This window comes from Loxodonta africana, chromosome 11 (assembly GCF_030014295.1).
Source record: "Loxodonta africana isolate mLoxAfr1 chromosome 11, mLoxAfr1.hap2, whole genome shotgun sequence".
Lineage (NCBI taxonomy): Eukaryota > Metazoa > Chordata > Mammalia > Proboscidea > Elephantidae > Loxodonta > Loxodonta africana.
In genome coordinates, this window is record NC_087352.1 from 26923125 (window position 1) to 26947858 (window position 24734).

A 24734-nucleotide genomic window follows, 5' to 3' on the forward strand; every position below is an offset into this window, starting at 1 on the left:
GAGAGATGCAATAGTACACTATTATATTCTATTTCTTCTATACAGATACAATAGTGATAAATCACATTGAAAACATAGATAATAGTAAAATGTAGTAATATAATTAGGACGCCCTAGTGGCGCAATGGTTAAGCGCTCGGCTGCTAACCGAAAGGTCAGTGGTTCAAAACCACCAGCCACTCCATGGGGGAAAGCAGTCTGCTTCCGTAAGGATTTTATACCTTGGAAATACTATGGGGCAGTCTACTCTGTCCTATAGGGTCTCTGTGACTCAGAACCAACTCTATGGCAACAGGTTAAGTTTTGAGTATCTGTTACTTTGCAGTAAAGGATTAAGCCAGCAAGTCTGGGTTGTCCAAAACCTGCACATTCCAAGAAAGGATTGGCCTTTGGTTGGCTCCTGGGAAATAACCTCTAAAGCCTCGGATGTTCTTCCTAGTATGAGTGTTTACCTGGGGCTCTGGGCCACGCTAACAATGTGATTTATGGTTGGGGCATTGGGCTGCATGGTGTCAGCTTGATCTCTGTAGAGAATAGAGACTTAGTAACTAAGGTCAGCCACACAAGCACTCTTTGTTTATGTGACTGGCCCCCAAAAACCTGGACACCAAGACTTGTGTGAGCTTCTTTAATTGGCAATACTTTATATGTGTTATTACACATCATTATTGAGAGAATAAAGCACTTTCTGACTCCATTAGGAATGAAAAACAAGAAGCTCCTACCTGATTTCTCCTGGACTCTGCCCTATGTGCTTTTTATTTTGCTCATTTTAATCTATAGCCTTTCACTGTAAATGATAACCATATGTAGAACAGTTTTCCTGGGTTCTGTAAGTTCTTACAGTGAATAATTGTACCCGAGAGTGGTCTTAGATACTCTGACACAATTTTCTTTGTTTTTAAGATATCTTTAATTGAAGTATAATTGATTTACATTAAATTCTACATATTTAAAATGTACATTTTGATAAGTTTTGACACATGCTTATACTTCTGAAATCAAAAGTTTTTTCATTTCATTTGTAATCTATCCCTCTTTTTTTCTAAGTAATAGTTTGTTTTGTTTTCTTTGGTGAAGGTTTACACAGCAATTTAGGTTACCATTCAACAATTTCTATGCAGATTGTTCAGTGACATTGGTTACATTCTTTACAATGTGTGAACATTCTCATTATTTCTGTTCTGGTTATTCCATTTCTATTAATTTAGTTTTCCTGCCCCCTTACATCCTCATCTTTATTTTAAAGTAACTGTTGACCATTGGGTTTCATATAGGTGAATTTTTAAAGGAGCACAGTACTTACAGGTAATATTCACTATTTTGTGAGCCAATCTGTTGTTTAGCTACAAAGCGACATCAGGGATTAGTTTTGGTTTAAGATTTGAAGAATATCTCAGAGCAATAGTCTCAGGGAGTCCTCCAGTCTTGAATTTGAGGTTCTTTCCCATATTTTTCTCGCTTTCTATCAGAGTCTATCTATTGTGGCCCTGATTAGAACGGTTGGTAGTGATAGCCAGGCAGCATCTAGTTCTTCTGGTCTCAGGGTATATTAGGTGTAATCTATCCCTCTCAACATATAGCATTATTGGTGCAAGAAAATATTATTCCTTTTGTAGTGGATATTTAAAAATGTAAACAAAAATGGAAAAGACTGAAATCCCAGGAAAGCATCTTCAATCTTCCATCATTTTTGGTCATTTCGTGGGTGTTCGTTTCATCTGGAGCCATGGTGGCACAGTGGTTAAGAGCTTGGCAGCTTACCAAGAGGTCGGCAGTTTGAATCCACCGGCTGCTCCTTGGAAACCCCATGGGGCGGTTTTACTCTGTCCTGTAGGGTTGCTATGAGTTGAAATATACTCTATGGCAACGAATTTTTTGTTTGTTTGTTTTTTCTTCTTGTTTCATCTATCCCCACCCATATTACTGGCAAACAATGAGTATGCTTTGTACAATCAAAAAGAGACAATAATGGATAAACAGTAGCCTAAGGGTGGGTGTCCCAATAAAAAGGCATATTTCTTTATTCAGAACCCAGACCTGAGCCTGTTTTCAGACCCAGGATCCACCGAATGTAGAGGTGGCCGGGTCCCCAGGAAGAAGAGCCTACAAAATCAAAACAAGTACGTATTATAGTGATTTCCATTGTCCTTCTTCAAAAAGATCTACAACTTTTTGGTAATTTTACAGTAAGGAAAGGGGTCTATCCTGAAATACTGAAGAGTATTGGACAGAACCTGAATTGACATTGATTCTTGGATACCAGAACTGTCATAATAGTCCCCTGTTAGAGTGATGGTATTTGGAAGTGAAATAATAGATTCTGCGGAAAAAACCCAAGATATAATGGGTTCAGTGTGTCTGTGGAGAATACCAAATACAAGCCTCTGAAATGCTCCATGGTCAACATCACGATATTACTTCCTGAGAGTCACAGAGGAGATAAATGCCACCTTCTAGGACTTCAAGGACTTAACAGTGCTTTTCTCTAACAAATTTCCACTTAGTTTGCCAATCTGACTACTGCAGAAACCAGTTGTATCCTGGAGATAGACTAGAGGTTAACAAAATGTCAACCAATTAACAATCCTAGCAGCTACTCCCATACCAAATGTGGTATATTTGTCAAACCAGATTAATTCAGCTTCAGGTATACGGTGTTCTGCTTTTGACTTGTTGAATGCATTCTCTAGTATTCCAATGAGGATAGAAGTCCAGGAATAGTTTGCATTCATTTGGTTTGTAAATCATTCTGAGAAAGCATATCCTTGAGCAAAAACTTAAAAAGAACCTCAACTCTTTCCTAAAATTATTTAAAAAATAACTTGATACGGATAATAAACCTTAATGTCTGAAATAAAAATCACACAGCCTCTGCAAGATAACAAACAAGAATTTTCTTTGTTCTTGGGGTAGGAAAAGATCTACAAAGAAAACAAAAGAATAAAGTAAATTGATAAGGTAGGACTTAATCAAAATTAAAATTTTGCTGTTCAAAACATACAGATAAGAAAATAAAAAGGCAGGCCACAGCTTAGGAAAAAACATTTGCACGACATATATCTGATTAATGACTGGTATCCAGAATATATAAATAGTCTTTATAACAATAGTAAGATGAACAAGCCAACCCAAAGGTGGGCAAACATTTTGAACACGTATTTCACCAATGAAGATATATGAATGGTAAATAAACACATGAAAATATGCTCAACATCATTAATCATTGGTTAAATACAAATTAAAATTGGAAAGAACACTACACACTCATTTAAATGGCTATAATTCAAAGATTGGCAATACTAAGTTGGTTAATATGTGAAAGACTCTCATACATTCCTGGCAGGAATGCAAAATGGTAAAGCCGCTTTACAAAACACCATGACAGTTTCTTACCAAGCTAAACGTAAGACTCTCAGATGGCACAGCAACTTCACTTATAAGCATATTCCTAAGAGAAATAAAACTACTTATGTTGACACCCAGGGTTCGCAGTCACCAGCAAAAGACCAGACACACGCTCTAATAGTGCATGGAAACACTTTACTCACGTAGATAAGCAACAGAGTAAGATCAGCTTCACTAGTGGGCACTGGTTTCCCAAGGCCAGGAGGGTCGTCCCGCATATGGCCGGTGCAGGGCAGATGTTCTATGTTCACCTCTTTTGTGCCATAGTACAGAGACCCTGTTCCTTCCCTGAGAACAGATATAGAAATGGGCTTGGCCAGGTGCCCTACGGTGCCTGTGCATGTGCAAGAGACGGAGAAAGTTACTGTGTGCCCAGAACAGGGGGAAGGCTTCTCTGATAAGGAAAAGGAAATGGGAAAGAGAGAGTGACTCAATTCCCATCCTCCTTATCAGAGAATGTTCTGGGCCCAATGCCTTTACTTAGGCAGCCTAGATGGGAAACATAGAGGCAGACCATTCCCCCAACAATATATCACAGGAATACTCTTACTGAAATATACACAGCAAGAACAACAGCTTCTTTATTCATAAAAGCCAAAAGCAGCAGGAATAATCCAACTGTCCATCCACAAGTGAATGGTTAATCAGTTGAGGTATATTCATAAAACGGGATATTACTCAACAATATGAAAGCACCTTCAGTTGTTGCTGGAGCTGAGAATGGAAATAATGGGTTAATTGCAAATGGCGCAAGGTAATATGTGGTGATGGGAATATTCTGTATCATAATTGTGATGATGGTTACACAAGAGTATATGCTTGTCAGTACTAATCAAAACGTACAATTAAAATTGGTGATTTTATTGATATAAATTATACCTTATCAAATCTGTTTAAACAAATAAAGTATGCATGGGTCTACAGAGATATAAACGAACGAATGACTAATGAAGTAAAGCAGGGGGAGGAAAATTTCTACCTTGATTTAGAATGTCAAGGGAAATACAGACAGACTGATGTTAGACAGTAATCAATAGGTGCTAAAACTAAAAAAAAAACTAGAGGAGGGCAAAATTGATGAGAAACAGGATTTTTCATTCTTTCAATAATCTCCCCCACTAATAACTTATGATTGTACAGGAGAAAAAAAAAACATAATTTTTGTGTAGGGAGACCTGAGAGGTGTCACTCTTTCAAGGTGACGAAAATTAACATCACCAATGTTGTGAAAATAGACATGCATCCTAATACAATACACTGAGAAGGAAACAACATCACTTCTGTAGTATTGTTGCCAAGTTATGCATAAACATAATCTAATCCTGAGGATACCTCACTGCACACCAACTGAGGGAAATTTTTCACAATAATTGACCTGTATTTTTAAAAATACATTGCCAGAAAATGAGCCCCTCAGGTCGGAAGACACTCAAAATATGACTGGGGAAGAGCTGCCTCCTCAAAGTAGAGTCCACCTGAATGGCATGCATGGAGTCAAGCTTTCAGAACCTACATTTGCTAATGCGGCATGACTCATAATGAGAAGGAACAGCTGCAAACATCCACTAATAATCAGAATGTGGAATGTACGAAGTATGAATCTAGGAAAATTGGAAGTTGTCAAAAATGAAATGGAACCCACAAGCATTGATATCCTAGGCATTAGTGAGCGGAAGTGGACTGGTACTAGCCATTTTGAATTGGACAATCGTGGTCAACTATGCTGGAAATGATAAACTGAAAAGGAATGACATTGCATTCACTGTCAAAAAGAACATTTCAAGATCTATCCTGAAGTACAACGCTGTCAGTGATAGGATAATATCCGTACACCTACAAGGAAGGCCAGTTAATATAACCATTATTCAAATTTACACACAAGCAATAAGGCCAAAGATGAAGAAATTGAAGATTTTTGCCAACTTTTGCAGTCTGAAATTGATCGAACATGCAGTCAGGATGCATTGAAAATTACTGGTGATTGGAATGCAAATACTGGAAACAAAGTAGTTGGAAAATATGGCCTTGGTGTTGGAAACGATGCCGGAGATCTCATAATAGGATTTTGCAAGACCAATGACTTCTTCATTGTTAATACCTGTTTTTCAACAACATAAACTGTGACTATACCTGTGGACCTCAGCAGATGGAACACACAGGAATCAAACTGACTACAGGACAAAGGAAAAGCTCAATATCATCAGTCAAAACAAAGCCAGGGACCAGCTGTGGAATGCAGGTCGTTAGTGAGTCTTCTGCCAATCCTAATGCCCCATTCTTCTTCGTATAGTCCAGTTTCTCAGATTATTTACTCAGCATTCAGATTGAATAGGTATGGTGAAAATACAACCCTGACACACACATTTCCTGACTTTAAACCACACATGGTTTGATCGTTGTACAGGTTCTTCATGAGCACAATAAGTGTTCTGGAATTCCCATTCTTTGCAATGTTACTCATCATTTGTTATGATCCACACAGTTGAATGCCTTTGCATAGTCAATAAAACACAGGTAAACATCTTTCTGGCATTCTCTGGTTTAGGGATTGCATTGGGTAAATATGCTGCAAAAAATCTCCTTAAAGTGTTGAAAAGCAAATACATCACCTTGAAGACTAAGGTGTGCCTTACCCAAGCTATGGTGTTTTCAGTCGCCTTATTATATGTGTGAAAGCTGGACAATGAATAAGGAAGACTGAAGCAGAATTGATGCCTTTGAATTGTGGTGTTGGAGAAGAATATTGAATGTACCATGGACTGCCAAAAGAATGAACAAATCTGTCTCGGAAGAAGCACAACCAGAATGCTCCTTAGAAGCAAGGATGGCAAGACTACGTCTCACATACTTTGGACATGTTATCAGGAAGGATCAGTCCCTGGAGAAGGACATCATGCTTGGTAAAGTAGAGGGTCAGCGAAAAAGAGGAAGACCCTTAACGAGATGGATTGACACAGTGGCTGCAACAATGGGTTTAAGCATAACAACAATTGTGAGGATGATGCAGTGTTTCGTTCTGCTGTCCATAGTGTAACTATGAGTCAGAACTGACTCAGTGGCACCTAACAACAACAACAACAAATATATCATGGAGAAAACTTGATATAGTTAGTTTTACTATAATGTAACCTATGTGTTCATAAAAACCACCAAGCTGCACAAAATCTGCAATTAAAAAGAAAAAAAAAACACAGAACTTATTGGGACACTTGAAAACAACATCAGTATAAACAACATAGAAGGCTCTGAAATATGGTAGCTGTCTTACTTATCTAATGCTAAAAAAAAAAAAAAAATTTTTTTTTTTAATAGAAATACCACAGTGGGTAGCTTTAATAAACAGAAATTTATTTTCTCACAGTTTAGGAGGTTAGAAGTCCAAATTCAGGGCATTGGCCTAGGGGAAGGCTTTCTGTCTCTGTCAGCTCAGGAGGGAAGTTCCTCGTTTCTTCAGCTTCTGTTTCCTGGTTGCTTGGAGATCTCCATGTGGATTGGCATCAATCTTCCCCCACCTCTCTTCTTGCTTTTCTATTTAATCTCTATATATCTCAAAAGAGATTGACTCAAAATACACCCTACACTAAACCTGCCTTACTAACATAACAAGGACAACTCATTCTCAAATAAGATTATAACCATAGGCATAGAAGTTAGGATTTACAACATATATTTTGGGGGGACACAATTCAATCCATAACACGTAGATATTGATAGGATGAGTTCTGGAAAATTGGAAATTGAGATTGTCTTCCTCATTCAGACTAGAGTTGGGATCCTGGGGAATTTCTTACTTCTTTGTTTTTATAACTTCAAAAGTCTCATCAATACCTGATTCTCAACCAACTGGCCTTGGCCAACTCCTTGATCCTCTTCTCCAAAGGAATCCCTCAGACCTGGCAGCTTTGCGGTTGAGATATTTCCTGAATGATGCTTGGTGTAAATGTGGCCTCTTATTATCACAGAGTGGCCACAGGAGTTTCCTTCAGCACTATCTGCCTCCTCAATAGCTTCTAGGCCATTAAACTTAACCTCAGTCTTTGTAGGTATTTAGAGCTCAAGATTAGATTTCCAAATTTCATTGACTTCTGCTGTTTCCTCTGCTGGATCCTGCATCTCTTGATAAATATTTGTGTTCCTCTAGTAGTGAATGGTCCATTAGACAGAAACAACCTGAGTGTGAAAAAACACAGATATTGTTCCTGGAACACGTGAAAGAGATTTAGCTTATTAACTATGCTCTTATATTTTTTCCCTGACGTTATGAGTTTGGGCTTCATAGTCTGGGCCAGTGGCTCCATGGTTCTTGTCTTGCACAGGCATAAACAGCAAGTCTAACACATTCACAACAACAGCCTCTGCCCCAGACCTTCCCACAAGGTCAGAGCCACACTCACCATCCTCATTTTGGTGAGCTCCTTCTTTGCCTTTAATTCAACCTTTATGATTGTGACTGTTTGGATGATGCTGGTTGCAAATCCAGGCCACTGGGTGGTGGACACCCTGTGCTCATGGCCACATGTTTCCCAACATTCAGCCCCTTTATTTCATCATCAGTGACACTCATGTCTCTCAGTTCTGCTTTGCCTGCTTGGCAAAGAACAATTTCTCCTAGTCTAGTTGAAGTGCAATGAATTGGTTCTCTACGTGGAATTTAGTCATTCATTTCACAGTCTGCTAATATTTAGAAAATTATGAAGTGCTAGTAATTTGTGGTGCCATAGCAAATGAAAACAGTAACATCCCTGCTCTCATGGATCTTATAATAGAGCTAAAAGTGAATGTACCGTATACTATGAAACAAAGATGACTCAACCTAACCGTGTTAGGTCCTTCGGAGGAAAAGTTTGGGAAATTTTGAAATAGTGTGGAAAATAAGAGAGTTTAGAGATTTAGGGAGAATCCCTGCCTTTGGATCTTATGGGGATGCATGGACGTTTTTGTAAAATACATATTTGAAGCATAGTTGGGTTCAGCTGCTTCTCGCATAAGGCAAACCATCTGGGAAAACCCCACGTAAGAAAGATATGTGGAGCCTTCCTAGACTGGAAATCCCAAGTACTGGTTGTGTAGAGATGAGACAGTGGCAAGATATGATGCTGGAAAGGAAGGTGGTGATGGTTCTGAGCGATCATTTGGACAGGCCAAGGAATATGAACTTTTGTTTCAGGAAAATGATAGGCCAGTGAATGAATTCAACCAGGTGGGTAAAAATGTCAACACTTCTTACAGAAAAACTATTTATTAAATAAACGTATTTTTTATAATTAATGATACTTTAAATATTAATATTGTTTGAATTAAAGTGTTAAGTATTAATTAGTTCTCAAGGAAAATCAATGATTAATTTCTAATGGCCAGCATTAACTGTCTAAGTTATTTACAAAATTTTGCCTCAGCTATTGTCGCGTAAGTGAAAAATTTCAAAATAGTCTAAATACCACAGAGTAAAAGCTGTTTAGAAAGATGTATTTACCGCTATAAAATTGAGAATACTCTTTGTTGCTTTAAAAATTCTTTTTTAATTTTTTTACCTGAAATTCTACTTTTTAATGCAATTTCTTTTTATATAGCTACATAAATTCTGTAAATATAATCTGTGTCTGTAATCTGTAATTATAATAATAATAATTATAATAATGTTTGTTTATTTTTAAACAAAAATAATGAGCCGGTAAGTCCTGCCCAATTCCAAAATAGTCACATTTCCTTTTCCTCTTCTGTTTTTTCTCTAAAAAATCCCATATTCAGTGCTTATTTATTGTTAAAACTGTTTATTTTTTAGAGACAATCTTTGAGGAAACTCAACCTTCTTGTTACCTTAATGTTCACCAGATGTAAAATCAATATGTAGTTGAATACCTCCCCCACATGTCTGTCAGTTTGTCGTACTGTGGGGACTTGCCTGTTGCTCTAATGCTGGAAGCTATGCCACTGGCATTCAAATACCAGCAGGGTCATCCTTGGCAAACAGGCTTCAGCTGAGCTTCCAGACTAAGACTGACTAGGAAGAAGGACTCGGCAGTCTACTCCTGAAAAGATTTAGCTAGTAAAAACCATATGAATAGCAGTGAAACACTGATATAGTGCCGAAAGATAAGACCCTCAGGTTGGAAGACATTCCAAAGATGAGTGGGGAAGAGCTGCCTCCTCAAAGTAGAGTCTACCTTAGTGAAGTGGATGGAGTCAAGCTTTCGGGACCTTCATTTGCTGATGTGGCATGACTCAAAATGAGAAGAAACAGGGGCAAAGATCCACTAATAGTCAGAATGTGGAATGTATGAAGTATGAAACTAGGAAAATTGCAAGTCATCAAAAAGGAAATGGAACGCATAGGCATTAGTGAGCTGAAATGGACTGGTATTGGCCATTTTGAATTGGACAGTCATATGGTCTACTATGCTGGGAATGACAACTTGAGGAATGGTGTTGCATTCATCGTCAAAAAGAACATTTCAAGATCTTTCCTGAAGTACAATGCTGCCAGTGATAGGATAATATCCATACACCTACAAGGAAGACCAGTTAATGGGACTATTACTCAAATTTACACACCAACCAAAGATAAAGAAATTGAAGATTTTTACCAACTTCTGCAGTCTGAAATTGATCGAAATGCAATCAGGATGCATTTATGATTACTGGAGATTGGAATGCGAAAGTTGGAAGCAAAAAAGGATTGGTAGTTGGAAAATATTGCCTTGATGATAGAAATGATGCCAGAGATCGCATGATAAAATTTTGCAAGACCAACAACTTCATCGCAAATACCTTTTTTCATCAGCATAAATGGCAACTATACATGTGGACCTCACCAGATGGAATACATAGGAATCAAATTGACTACATCTTTGGGAAGAGACAATGGCAAAGTCACCAGTCAGAACAAGGCCAGGGGCCGACTACAGAACAGACCATCAATTGCTCATATGCAAGTTCGAGTTGAAACTGAGGAAAATTAGAACAAGTCGACAAGAACCAAAGTACGACCTTGAGTATATCCCACCTGAATTTAGAGACCATTTCAAGGATAGATTTGACACATTGAACAGTTATGACAGAAGACCAGATGAGTTGTGGAATGACATCAGGACATACATGAAAAAAGCAAGAGGTCATTAAAAAGACAAGAAAGAAAGAAAAGACCAAAATGGATGTCAGAAGAGCCTCTGAAACTTTCTCTTGAATGTCAAGTAGCTAAAGTGAAAGGAAAACATGACAAACTAAAAGAGTGGACAGAAGAGTTCAAAGGGCAGCTCGAGAAAACAAAGTAAAATATTATAATGACATGCAAAGACCTGGAGATAGAAAACCAAAAGGGAAGAACATGCTCTGCATTTCTCAAACTGAAAAACTGAAGAAAAAATTCAAGCCTTGAGCTGCAATAGTGAAGGATTCTATGGACTGCCAAAAGAGCAAACAAATCTGTCTTGGAAGAAGTGCTGTTTAGAAGCAAGGATGGCAAGACTACGTCTCACATACTATGGACATGTTTTCAGGAGGGATCAGTCCCTGGAGAAAGACATTATGCTTGATAAAGTACAGAGTCAGTGAAAAAGAGGAAGACCCTCAATGGGATGGATTGACATGGTGACTGCAACAATGGGCTTAAGCATAATAATGATTGTGAGGGCAAGGCAGGACCGGGCAGTGTTTCATTCTATTATACACAGGGTCACTATGAGTTGGAACCAACTTGATGGCAGCTAACAACAACAGCTGAATACACTGCATATCACATTTTCAAACATATACAAAGATCTACATTAAATATTAATTTGATAGGAAATTGAAATAGGCTTGTCTTTTTACTTTGACCTTTCCTTTCTTTAAAAAAAATTAATATAGATTTTTTTTTTTACTGGAATCAAATTTATTTATTTTTGAAGTCACTTTAATTTATTAAGCACCATACAGATTCTTTCCAGATATTTTTTTCTTTTCTTTTTTACTTTAATTTTTTTTTATTTTGGTGAAAGTATAACCAAACATACACCATTTCAACAATTTCTACATGTACAGTTCAGTGACATTGGTTACATTCTTCAAGTTGTGCTATCATTCTCGTTTTCCTTTTCCACAGTATTCCACCACCATTATCTTAAAATCAGTATCCCGTAAGCTTCCCATCTAACCTTTCGAGTTGCACCTGCCAGTTTGATATCACGTAGATAATTCTTTAAAAGAGCTCAATGCTCAAAGCATGTGTACGTTACTAATTAACATAAGCCTTTTTTTTTTTTTTGGTTCAAAGAAGACTTCAGGGGATAGTTCTGGTTTAAAGTTTAAAGATTATCTCACGGCAATTGTTTTGGGGGCTCATCCAGCCTCAACGGCTCTGTAAAGTCTGGATTCTAACTTTCTTAAAGCCTGGGTGATAGTACAGAAGGGATAACACCTTTTAGTGAAAAATGGCTTACAGCAAAAACTTCCCAGCTTCAATTATGTACATCACCTTCTTTTGAATATTTAAATGGTTACCTCAAGAATTCCATAACACCTGCCTTTCTGTGCAGTCACCAGAAATTTCATAGCAGTCACCAGAAATTTCATAGAATTCATACATGCCTTGACCCAGGTATAATTACTAATACTGGACCTCACTATTTTTCTTCCTCTGGCCCTTGCCATCCTGTAATAGTTTACTGGCACATTCTAGCCTAAACCATAGACTATAGTTCATATCCAACTCAAGCCCTGATGTTACTTGCCCTGAAATTATCTCTATATTCTGGTGCAGTGGCCCCCACCAGAAATTTTGCACTGTCTTGGTCACCAGACTCACTGCTGCTGTCCCGCTCCAGGGGTTCCTTCCTCTGAAGATGAGGAAGGGGAATGCCCCGAGACAACCCACACTGCCCTGCACCTCCTTGCCATTTAGAGCAACAACTAAAATCACTTCTTAACAAATCATTTCCCAAAACTATGTTCTGTATTTGGGGCTGCTCTCCACAGACAGAGTGACAATTCTGTGAGCATCCTAGCCCTCTTCCCAGCACAGAGAGCACAACCACATGTCTCTTATGTGAGGGTGGAACCTTGGTGCCTTTGGAAAGTTATTTACTCCAAGATACAACTGGATGTTATATGATCAAGAATTCCCAAATGAAAGCCTCATATGACTCCTTTTCCATGTAAAGTCAATGATTTTTTTGTCAGTCTTTACCTTGAAATTAACCCCTGGGTGGCATAAACAGTTAAGTGCTTGACATTTACTTCCAAAAAAAATCAGCCATTGCAAACCCTATGGAGCACAGTTCTACTCTGACACTCATGGGGTCGCTATGAGTCGAAGTCAACTCCATGGCTGCTGGTTTGGTGTTTTTTACCTTGAAATTCGAATATACATGTAGAAACTTCCCTGAGAAGTAAGCCCAGCCCAAGAAACACAAATTAGCAGAACTTTACTTAAGAATCCCTGAGAGTTACTGAGGGATGGTGGGTCATTGTGAAGTATCTTTATCGAGAATTGGATTATTTATCTGTTTCCTTATATGCATCCATATCTTACTCTAGACCACATATTGCACATACAATTATAAAATCCAGCCTCCATCATCCTGAGGGATTTAAGAAAAAGGAGAAGAGGATGAGGAGGAGGAGGAAGAGGAGGGAGAAGAAGAGAAAGAGGAGAAAGAAGAAAGGGGGGAAAAGAAGAAGGAAACGAGTAGGAAGAAGAGGAAGAGTAGAAGCAGTAGGAGGAGGAGATAGAAGGAGGAGGAGGAGGAGGCAGACTCAAATAAGTACCAAGTGAAAAAATAGGCAAAACCATGTTAGAACACAGATGCTAGAAGTCAGATAGCCCTCCTGGTGGGTTAATAGTTTACTGAGAGGCTGACAGAGATGATGGTATGCTTACACTTTTCTTGACTGGGATCCTGGTTTCAGAGATGTGTTCATTTTGAGAAAAATCATTGACCTGTACAACTAAGGTGTAGCACTTTTTTGAAGGTCATGGGTGAAATACAATTTACAAAAAAAGGTCACGCTAATAAACCTCACAAAACCACTCTGTAGTGTCACATGCATCTGCCATTTCTGCCTACAATGTTTGCTGCCCACTTTCGTTTTAAGATTCTCCTTTTCCTCTAGTCCTGCCTCATAGTCTATGGCTACCTCTTGTTCTGCTAACAATCACATAGCATGCTTTCTTTAGCAATTGGAATAAGTTGAGAAATTCCCACTACATATAAACCAAAACCAAACCCATTGCCATTGAGTTGATTCTGATTCATGGCAACCCCATGTGACAAAGTAGAACTGCTCCATAGGGTTTTCTTGCCTGTAATCTTTATGGGAGAAGATCATCAGGCCTTTGTTCTGTGGCGCTGGTGGGTGGGTTTGAACTGCCAACCTTTAGGTTAGTAGTCAAGGGCAAACAATTTGTGCCACCTAGGGATCTCCTGTATGTACATTGTGATGGTTAAAATTGTATGTCAACTTGGCTAGGCCATGATTCTCAGTGTTTTGGCAGTCGTATGATGTTGGGATCACTTCCCTGTTGAGATTTGATCACCCCCATGATGGGATCTGCTGTGAGTGGTACTGGCAGAGGCAAGGCCTTGGGAGCTCACCACCCCCTCAGCCTTCATCTTTCCACTCTCCGATACCTAGGCCTTCCCCTCTCCTTGCCGGGGCTTTTGTTCTGGATCCTGCAGTTGGCCCCTGTTCGTCTGACCTCCAGTTCTTAGGACTTGAGCCAGCAGCTTACCTGTGGTCTTGCCTGCTGAACTTGAGATTCGTCAGTCTTCACAGCCTGCAACAGTCCTGCTCTCTGGCCTGTTGATCTTGGCTACGTGAATCAGCAGAAGCCTCTTCCCTGCCCCATGGACTTGGAACATTACAGCCTCTAAAATCCACATGAGCCATTTCCTTGATATAAATCTCTCTCTCTATATATATACCCTTTACTGGTTTTGCTTCTCTATACAACCCAGCCTAAGACATATATGTGTGTGTATATATATATATATACCAAACTCATTACCACTAGGTCTATTCCAACTCATGGTGACTCCATGTGTTACAAACTAAAACTGCTCCATTTAGCTTAGCCAAAACCCAAAACTTATTGCTGTCGAGTCCAGCTGATTCTGACTGATAGTGAACCTATGGGACAGAGTAGAACTGCCCCATACGGTTTTCAAGGCTGTAATCTTTATGGAAGCAGACTGCCTTATCTTTCTTCCAAAGAGCTGCTGGGTGGGTATAAACTGCCAACTTTTCAGTTAACAGTTGAGCACTTAACCACTGTACCACCAGGGCTCCTTTCATGTGGTATAAAAAAAAAAAATTTTTTTTTCATGTGGTTTACTCACACCAAATTGACAAGTGTGGCTACAGGAGCACCCCCATTTCTTTTTTATAACTGTAGAAGAAGGTCCCTTACTGTAGGCAAAGCCCAGTGTAGCAAATGGGCTCTGGATCCTGTCTCTGCTTTCATCAAAATCAGTTTCCCTGTGCTGTTTTCCACTTTCTCTCCCTTCTGTCATGTCTCCTGGGTTACTCCCATAAGTATACAAACATAGTCTTATATCTACTTTTGTGAGAGGAAAACAATTTTGCCTCCATCACCTCCCTCCAGCTCCTTTCCATTTCCTGACCCTTCATGGCTCCTCATCCCCACTCCGCCTACATCAGGCCTGCAGTCCACAGAGTCCCCTGTCCAAGTCAGCACTGACTCTGTGTTAATTCCTGTGGTCGCTCTGCATCCTCATATTGTTCAGTTTCTCAGGAGTTGTCAATACAAGTGGCCAATATTTCCTTCTGCTCAACATTTCCTAGGGTACTTGGATGGTGCAGACAGTTTTGTGCTGGACTGCTCATCTAAAAGTTGGTGGTTAGAACCCACCCAGTGGCACTGTGGAAAAAAGGCCTGCTTTTGTAAAAAGATTATAGCCAAGAAAATCTACTCTGCACACGAGGTCACCATGAGTCAGAATTGACTCAGAAGCAGCTAACAGCAACAAACCTTTCCTGCCAGACTTGTTTCCCTGATGAGGATATTATTTGCCCCAAACTGAGCTGTTTTCCCAAAACTTACCCCCAAACCTCAGGCTCCCTTAGTGCTTTCTATCTGTGTGAATCACATTATCATCTTTTCAGATGCATTTTGCAGAAAATATAACCATCTTTTATCCCGGATTCATCCTTTTTCCCTACAATTTAGCATATATTTTTCAGCAAGACTCATTGAAAAATGGACTCAAAATGGATCAATGTCCTAAATATAAAACCTAAGGCCATAAAACATCCAGAAGAAAGCATAGGTCAAAATCTCAAAATCTGTGTGACCACGGTTAAGCAAATATTTCTTAGATATAGCACCAAGAAAAGATTGCCACAGACGAAAAGCCTGGCATTCTTTTCCAGGAGGCCTTAGTTAAGTTAGGCCTTAATTAAACCTTAGTTCCCACAATGGCCTATAAATCCCCTCCCCCACCCCCTGTGATAAATAGATTGTTTTGCAATGCTACCATCTCATAGTCCTATTCCTTGATCAGCCCCCAGATCCTCAAACTCATCACGCCTCTATAACCCTATATCTATAGGCCTATACCTTGAAGGAAATTAGTGTGTAATTAGAAACCTTCCAACAAAGGAAACTCCAGCCCAGGTGACTTTGCAGGTTGTCACTGTTGGGTGCCATTGAGTCCATTTTGACTCATAGTGACCTCACGTGTCAGAGTAGAACTGCCCCATAGAGTTTCCTAGGCTGTCATCTTTATGGGAGCAGACTGCCACATCTTTCTCCCTAGGAGCAGCTGGTAAGTTTGAACTGCCAACCTTTCAGTTAGCAGCCAAGTGCTTAACCACTGCACAACCAGGGCTACTTTAACAAAGAAAACCCATTCCCAAATGGAATTATATCCACAGGTGTAGAGGTTAGGATTTACAACACATATTTTAGGGATACACAGTTCAAACCATAACAGAGTTCATTTGTGGCCAGCAGTAGGGGATCCGATTGTCCCCTGGGTATGGGCCAAATGGTGTTGTCCAAACAATAGTGAATGAGTTCCACCTTCTGGGAGTCGAGAGCAGGTCCAAGCTAATTCCACAGTGACTTTAGAAGAGGAAAGTACGCGGGTGGACAGATGAGGATGCCTCTCCCTCTAGATAGTAGTGGATGCTGGATGATGAGTGGGGCAGACTGAAGATGGTTCCAGAGTTGGTGGTCCATGTCAGATTCTCATCAGGATTGAGGCAGAAGTGGCTAGGCTCTGGATTTTCTTTGAGAGAAGGAAATGGTGAAAGTACCAGGTGAATGTTTCTTTGTTGTGGGTGGCAATGTCAGGGCTCCACGTCTGTGAACACTGGTAATAAATTGTGTTGTGTCCGGTAAGTGTTGCAGCATCTCTGTTGGTGGTCTCATGTGTAGTGAATTTAAATATGATATAGTTATGGCATCCACACAGCCAAAAAACCAAACCTGTTGCCATCGAACAAATTTCGACTCATAGTGACCCTATAGAACAGAGTAGAACTGCCCCATAGGGTTTCCAAGGCTGTAATATTTACAGAAGCAGATTGCCAGGTTTTTCTCCTGCGGAGCCACTGGGTGGGTGGAACCGCCAACCCTTCGGTTAGCAGCTGAGCGCTTAACCACTGCGTCACCAGGGCTCCTGGTATGAAAATGTTATTATTAGGCATCGTCAAGTTGGTTCCAGCTCATAGCAACCCTATGTACAGCAGAATGAAACACTACCTGGTCCTAACCCTTCCTCAAAATTGTTGCTGTCTGAGCCCATTGCTGCAGCCACTGTGTCAATCCATCTCATAGGATCTTCCTCTTTTTTGCTGACCCTCTACTTTAGCAAGCATGATGTCTTTCTCTAGGGACTGGTCCTTTCTGATAACATGTCCAAAGTATGTGAGATGAAGTCTTGCCCTCCTTGCTCTGATAGGGTAGGTGAAAAAGTCCAAGCAATGCTATCATGTTTGCTTTGTGGTGAATTGCAGGAGCCTTGATCTGGCTGTAAACTTGTGGAACTCCCAAAGAGGTTTTATTTACTCTTCAATAAGATTAGCAGAGATTGGTGGCTTATATGAACAAGCCGATAGAAGTCCTATGTAGGTATCTACCAGGGTTAAGGCATAATTACTGGATCCTGCCACTGCAAGGAGAAGCCCACTGAAATCTACTTACCAGTTCTGATGTGGCCTTTTCCTTTGTAAGGTTCTCCTCCCATGTGGTAGACCCAGTAGCTTAGTCTCTTAGTATTGCTGTAACAGAAATTCCACAAATGGATGACTTTAACAAACAAAAATTTATTTTCTTACGTTCAGGAGGCTAGAAGTCTGAATTCAGGGCACCAGCTCTAGAGGAAGGCTCTCTCTCTGTTGGCTCTGGGGGAAGGTCCTTATCTCAGCTTCTCTAGCTGGCCATCCCTGGAGTTCCTCGGTTTTAGACTGGTCTGCCTCCATGTATTCAGATAGTGTTGATCTTTCCCATATCCGCTTTTTATCAGTGCCTAATCTGCTCTTTTATGTGTGAAAAGAGATTGGCTTAAAACACAGCCTACACCGATAATGGCTTGAAAACCCTATTCCCAAATGGGATTATATCCACAGGTATCCAAAACTCACTGCCATCTAGTTGATTCTGACTCATAGTGACCCTATATGACAGAGCAGAACCGTCCCATATGGTTTTCGAGGCTGTAATCTTGCCTATTGAATATACCAGAAGAACGAACAAATCTCTTAGAAGAAGTACAGCCAGAATGCTGCCTTAGAAGAAGACTTGTCTCATGTACTTTGGACATGTTATCGAGAGGGACCAGTCCCTGGAGAAGGTTATCACGCTTAGTAAAATAGAGGGTCAGTGAAAAACAGGAAGACTCTCAATGACTGATAGAGTGGCTGTAACAACGGGCTCAAACATAGCAATGATTGTGAGGATGGCACAGGACCAGGAAGTGTTTCGTTCTGTTGTATATACAGTTGCTATGAGTTGGAATCAACTCAACACCTAACAACATAACAATCTTTGTGGAAGCAGATTGCCACATCTTTCTCCCATGGAGCAACTGGTGGGTTCAAACTGCTGACCTTTCAGTTAGTAGCCAAGCGCTTTAACCACTGTACCACCAGGACTCTTAGTCCATTGTGTCAAAGCTTCAGGGTATAGGGTTAGGATTTACAGCACATATTTTTTGAGGAAACTGCTCAATCTGTTAACACTGTGTCTAGATTTGTGTAAGTATTGTCTTCTTTAAATGTGCAAATGTCTTTTTCTGTGTACTGTATTTTTACGTAAATAACACACACATCCTATGTGTTTGCCATCTGCATCTTCACTGCCAGGAGGTATTTTTGTAAGCACAGCTATGCTATTTTTTGTTACATGTTGCTGTACAAAAATTAGCATAGTGCACTTACAAAAATACTTTGGTGGGGGGAAGGGGAGGGAGTGGTTGGTAAACAAATGTAGAAGGTGCGTGCTATTTGCTTAAAAATACAGTACGTGTGTAAATGTCTTCTTGTTTAAATGTGTAAATGTCTTTTTTGTGTGTAGATGTCTCCCCTTTGAGCTGTCTCCTCTATTAATAGTCCATTTTTTTAACCCATGATGCCCAAATGTCTCGATTCCTCCTGTGTCACTCAAGGGCTACTGAAAAAGGGTAGAGTGGCTCATCCAGAACTTTTAGGGAGTTCCCCTCCTCAGGTTCACTGCTTTGGATATTTGGTTAGTTCGTTGGCATTGGCATTGTATTGTGCCCCCTCCCTGTCTTGGTTGGTATGAGCCAAGTTATGGCTCATCAAGATGGGCAGAGGGAGACCAAAGTGGCGATTTCTTCCCACATCTCTTTATTCCAAATGTCTCCGCCTTGTATCTTCCAGCCCTGATTGTGTCAAAGCTTCGACCAAGTAGTTAGCCCATTAGCCACCAATCAGGTGTTGGTAAAAATATGAACCTTAAGAAAATGTTTATTGAAGGCATATTAGGAGTATTCATGTAGCTTAACCCATTGGGTGCTTTGGTCTTTCTCCCATATGGAAATTACAGTATTTCTCACAGAGAACTTTTATTTCTTTCATAAATGTACTGATTGTTCAGTACTAGATGGTGAGATATGGAGAGATTCCTAAACTGGTTAGGAATAAGACAACTGTGCCAGATACCACCATATTAACTCACTCATTTTCTTCCGGTAAATTCAATGGGCAGGAATAGAACTAACTATGAGATGTAATTACTGTAAATGAAGGTGTTAAATGTTCATACTTGACAGATAAAATGGTCATTTATTAGAGAAACTATAAATCACATAAAGCATTATAATTAATGACAGTTTAGGATACACGTGTATGTTATAAATGTGTATCAACAGATTTAATGTCTATAGGCAATGTTCTCTTTAAAGCTGTAAAGAAAATGGTTTCTCATAAAATGTAACTAAAATTTCATAAAACAACACTAAAATTAATTATAGGGATGTTGAAGCAAAATTAAGAACTCATTTTAACATATTAATAACAGAACAGATTCACACTTCAGACTGAGGCAAATTCTAATAATACAAATAATTCAATTCACAAAAAATAAGAGTCTCGTTTAATGTAACATCAATCGCATGGTGCTTCCAAAATTCCTCTAGTGATTACAGGCTATCAAAAATTCAATAAAAATGAAGAAAATTTGGATGAAGTAAATTGGCCTTGAACAACATAAAGTATATTAACAATAGTTTTTTGCTGATACTGAAATCAACAATTAGGTTAATTGTACAGAATATGGAGCCTACAAAACTGTATGTAGGAAAAGTCAATCAAAATAAGTTGGGAAAAAAGTTTATTATATCACATTTGGAGATTTAGTTGGAAACATAGAGGTAAACTTGTATTTCACATCTTAGAGTGCTTTAAATAACATACTGGATCTAAAAATAAAGAATGACAAATTTCCTAGATAGAAATATTAACCTATATACTGATACTATCGAATAGGGCAAATCATTGCTATGCATGGCATAGACCAGAGGCCATTTTATTTCATAAGAGTGAAATAACGAAAGTAGAAGTATATCAGAAATTGAACCCAAAGAAAATGTTTCAATAAATAGAAAGTAAAGGAGGAAATTATCAATAATCACCTCAGTACCGATAAAAGCAAGACAGTTTCCTGTTGTCGGCTTTAATCAATAAAGCTGCTGTTGCTGTGGACGTTCTAGTACAGGTATTTCTGTGGGCATGTTTTGTTTTTAACTAATACTTTATTGTGTTTTTGGTGAAGGTTTACACAGCAGTTTAGGTTTCCATTCAACAATTTTCTACAGAAATTGTTCAGTGACATTGGTTACGCTCTTTACAATGCGGGAACATCCTCATTATTTTCGTTCTGGTTGTTCGGTTTCCATTGATCTAGTTTCCCTGCCCCTTTACCTTCTTATCTTTGTTTTAAAGTATTGTCGACCATCTGCTCTGGCCATGTTTTATTCCTCTTTGGGATATGGCTATAAATGAGACTGCTGTGTAGGATGACAAGTGCATGTTTAGATTTATTACAAATGACTACTGTAATGTCTAGAAGTCTGGGCATGTCAGAGTGGCTGGAGCCCATAGAGAATATAGGAGAGAGAAAACTTCATACAACAGAATTCTCCAATTTTAAGTGTTGAGTTCAATGAGTGCTTGCAAATGCACGGGGATTTTGTTAAAGATCTTCATGTGATTCTGGAGAAGATTATTTTAAAGATAAAGACAAAAATAAGATAAAAGTCATAGGATGGAGCAATAGAAGAATGAACAAATCAGACTTGGAGGAAGTACAGCCAGAATGCTCCTCAGAAATGAGGATGGTGAGACTTCATTTTGCTTATTTTGGACACATTATCAGAAGGGATCAGTCCCTGGAGAAGGACATCATGCTTGGTAAAATAGAGGGTCAGTGAAAACAAGGGAATACCCTCAACGAGATGGACTGAAATAGTGGCTGCAACGATAAGCTCAAGCATAGCAATGATTGTGAGGATGGTGCAGGACCAGGCAACATTTCGTTCTGTTGTACACAGGGTTGCTGTTAGTTAGAGCTGACTTGATGGAACCTAACCACAACAACAACAGTAAGCAAATAAAAGTTCGAGTGTGTATAATATCAGACAAGGTAGACTTTAGAGCCAAAAATATTACCATAGAGAAAGAGGGTCATCGTAATGATAAAGAGGTCAACTAATTAAGTGGACATAACAATGTTGTTGTTAGGTGCTGTTAGTTGATTTTCAATTTATAGCAACCCATGTGACAGAGTAGGGTTTCCTAGGCGCTCATCTTTATGAAAGCAGATTGCCAGTTCTTTCTCCAGTACAGCAGCTAGGTGGGTTCAAACCACAAACCTTTCAGTTAGCAGCCAAGCACTTAACCATTATCAGGGCTCCTTGGACATATCAACTGAAAATGTTTATTCACCTAATAAATGGCTTCAAGATACATGAAGCAAAACTGATAGACCTGCACAGAGAAATAGGCAAATCTACTTTATATCCAGAGATGTAACCAATCCATTCTAAATAATTGATAGAACAAGAAAATAGAATTATCAGTAAGGATGCAGAAAACGTAGACAACATTATCAACCATCCTGATCTAGTTGACATTTGTAGAACCCTCCACCAAACAAGAATACAATACATGTTCATTTCAAGTGAACATGGAACATTTACCAAGATAGCCCATAAAGCAAGTCTCAATAAATGTAAATGGGGTATCAAGATCTCAAGACGGCTGGAGTCTAAGAAACATCCCCAGGTAACAAGGGATTCAATTCATATTGCTTCCAGACATACCAGAGGTTGTCACAAAAGCACACTGCTCAGGGTGACCTCAGTCATACAAGTAATCCTGGTGTACAGCCCACATAGATCAGTATTCTTTCCTATGGGACCTTGGTCAGTATTAGAAATTAGGCTGAAATAAGATTGAGAGCTATTCTCTGCTGTCCTGCAATCATTTTGGAGACACACAAAGTTGGAGCTCCCACAACTTATCCCTTGACGTTGGCAGAATCCAGTGCCATTCTTAACCCAACCCACAAAGTGCGCAGAACCCCCAAGATCAAGGGAAGTTTAAGAATGAAGGCATTTGTTGCAAAACCAGAACATGAGGCAGGCAGTTCTTGGAAGGCTGGAGATATCTATCACGAGTGCCACGTTAGGCCAACAGAAAACCTTCTCTGTAACCCTCCAGAAGAACAAAACGTGCATTCTTTTGCCCAAAACTGGGTCACATCCATATTTAAACCAGTCAGGGAACAGGGGGGAATGGACTCAGACTACTCAGCATGGACTTTAGGGAAGGGAGAAGAGCACAGAGGTCTGCCTTTCAGAGCACACGGGGGTGAACTGTGCACAACGTGGGACACTCCCAGTCGGTAGATGGCTTCTTCCATAGGCACTCGCAGTGACATAACTTTGGGAAGAGCCATGGGCAGGTGGAGAGTGCAACATAGCTCCAGAAAGGCTCTCACACACTTGGCGCTCAGAAGACTCTCCCCTGGGTGGGTGTTCAAGTGTATGAGGTTTAACTTCTGGCTGGCAAATGAACAAGGAGACAGCACATTCCTTACACTCCTAAGGCCTTTCTTCAGTGTGAACTTTCCAGTGACGAATGAGGGAAGGTCTTTGCCTGAAGGCTTTCCCACATTCACTGCACTTAAACGGCTTTTCTCCAGTGTGAATTCTGTGGTGCTGAACAAGTACATGTTTGTGGCTAAAAGCTTTTCCACATTCGTCACACACATAAGGCCTTTCACCATTGTGCACTCTCTGGTGTGCAATAAGGTCAGAGCTTTGGCTAAAGAACTTCCCACATGCAATGCACTCATAAGGCCTTGCTCCAGTGTGAACACTCCAATGTTTAATGAGTCTGTACTTGTGACCAAAGTATTTCCCACATTCACTGCACTCATAAGGCCTCTCTCCAGTGTGGACGCTCTCATGCTGTACAAGTGTGGATTTGTGGCTGTAGGCTTTCCCACACTCGCTGCACTTGTAAGGCCTGGCTCCCGTGTGCACTCTCTGATGAACAATGAGGTTGGAGCTATGATTAAAAACCTTCCCACATATGCCACACTCATATGGCATTTCTCCAGTGTGAATCCGCTGATGCTGAGCAAGTATGGGTTTGCGGCTGAATGTCTTCCCACATTCGCCACACTCATAAGGCCTTTCTCCAGTGTGGACTCTCTGGTGTTGAACAAGTGAGTCTTTGCGGCTGAAGGCTTTCCCACATTCGCTGCACTGGTAATGCTTTTGTCCGCTGGGAAAGGTCTCCTCACACTTGGTGTTACTGTATGGTTTCCACTCACCCTGAGGGGCCTGGTGCTGGAAAATAGTCGAGCTGGCTGGGAAGTCCTTACAACCATCCTTCCACATAAATGGCATCTCTGATGGGTGGACACTGCAGCTCTTCACAAGAAAGATGCTGCTGTCATTCCTTCTGAAGGGTTTCTCTCCACTGTGCTGCTTCTGGTGCTGGGGAAGGTTTGCACTGATCCAAAATTGTCTCCCACATGCCATACACATGCATGGTTTCTGCCTGGGGTGTGTACTTTGCTGCTCAGCCAGGTGCAAAATGTCTTTCAAGACTGGGCCACACATCTCACAGGAATGGGCCTTCTGGTTGGACAGACCTGCCTGTGGAGTCCTGACCTGCAACGGTCCTTCCACAGAAACACTCTGCTTGGAAGGTTCCTCCTCCTCCTGCACTGCATGCCAACAACCTGAAAGCAGAGAAATGCTGATGAAATTCAAGTTGGCACTGGTGGGAGGAGCAGGCCCATCTCAACTGTGTGTCTCACACAACTAGAATCAAGTTCACAGAACTGCTGACAGGACAAGAGGCCTGAGCTCATGCTGTAACCATTCTGCTACTAACTGAAGGGTTCACAGTTCGAACCTAGCCAGTGGCTCCACGGGAGAAAAGACCTGGTGATCTGCTCCCGTAAAGGTTATTGCCTGGGATACTCTACAGGACAGTTCTACTCTGTCACATGGGGTCGCTATGAGTGGGAATCAACTTGACAGCACACAACAACAACAACATGCAGTAGTTGGCATATACAAGGTCACAGAATGGAGAAGGCCTCAACTGGGAGAGGATACAAATGTGGGGAACACAAAGGAGAGCCAAGGCCTCCAATGAAGTCAATCACATATGGGTTCTAGTCAGGCCTGGGTGCTGGTTACAGAGCTTTGCAGTTTTGTCCCAGGAAAATACAATTGCAACCAAGTCACTTGTACTTAAGGAGCCTTGGTGACGCAGTAGTTAAGAGCTTGGCTGCTAACTGAAAGGTCAGCGGTTCCAATCCACCCAACAGCTCCATGGGA

General features: G+C 40.2%; 1 protein-coding gene and 1 pseudogene across 3 annotated transcripts in view; one reads left to right on the plus strand and one right to left on the minus strand.

Moving 5' to 3' along the window:
• On the plus strand, positions 1–14460 carry LOC135232710 (vomeronasal type-1 receptor 1-like; annotated as a pseudogene).
• Positions 11145–24734, minus strand: part of ZNF772 (zinc finger protein 772) — a 26598-nt gene continuing 13008 nt past the window's right edge. The window contains exons 4-5 of one of the 3 annotated variants that reach the window (XR_010323288.1): positions 17555–24127; positions 11145–16637 (exon numbers count right to left, since the gene is read on the minus strand). Coding sequence is in view for 1 of the 3 variants with exons in the window: in XM_023543604.2 (XP_023399372.2) it covers positions 22977–24127 (1151 nt within the window). In the remaining 2 variants the exon portion in view is untranslated. Of the gene's footprint in view, positions 16638–17178; positions 24128–24734 lie in introns of those variants that run through there. The other 2 variants (XR_010323287.1, XM_023543604.2) reach the window with 2 other exon arrangements.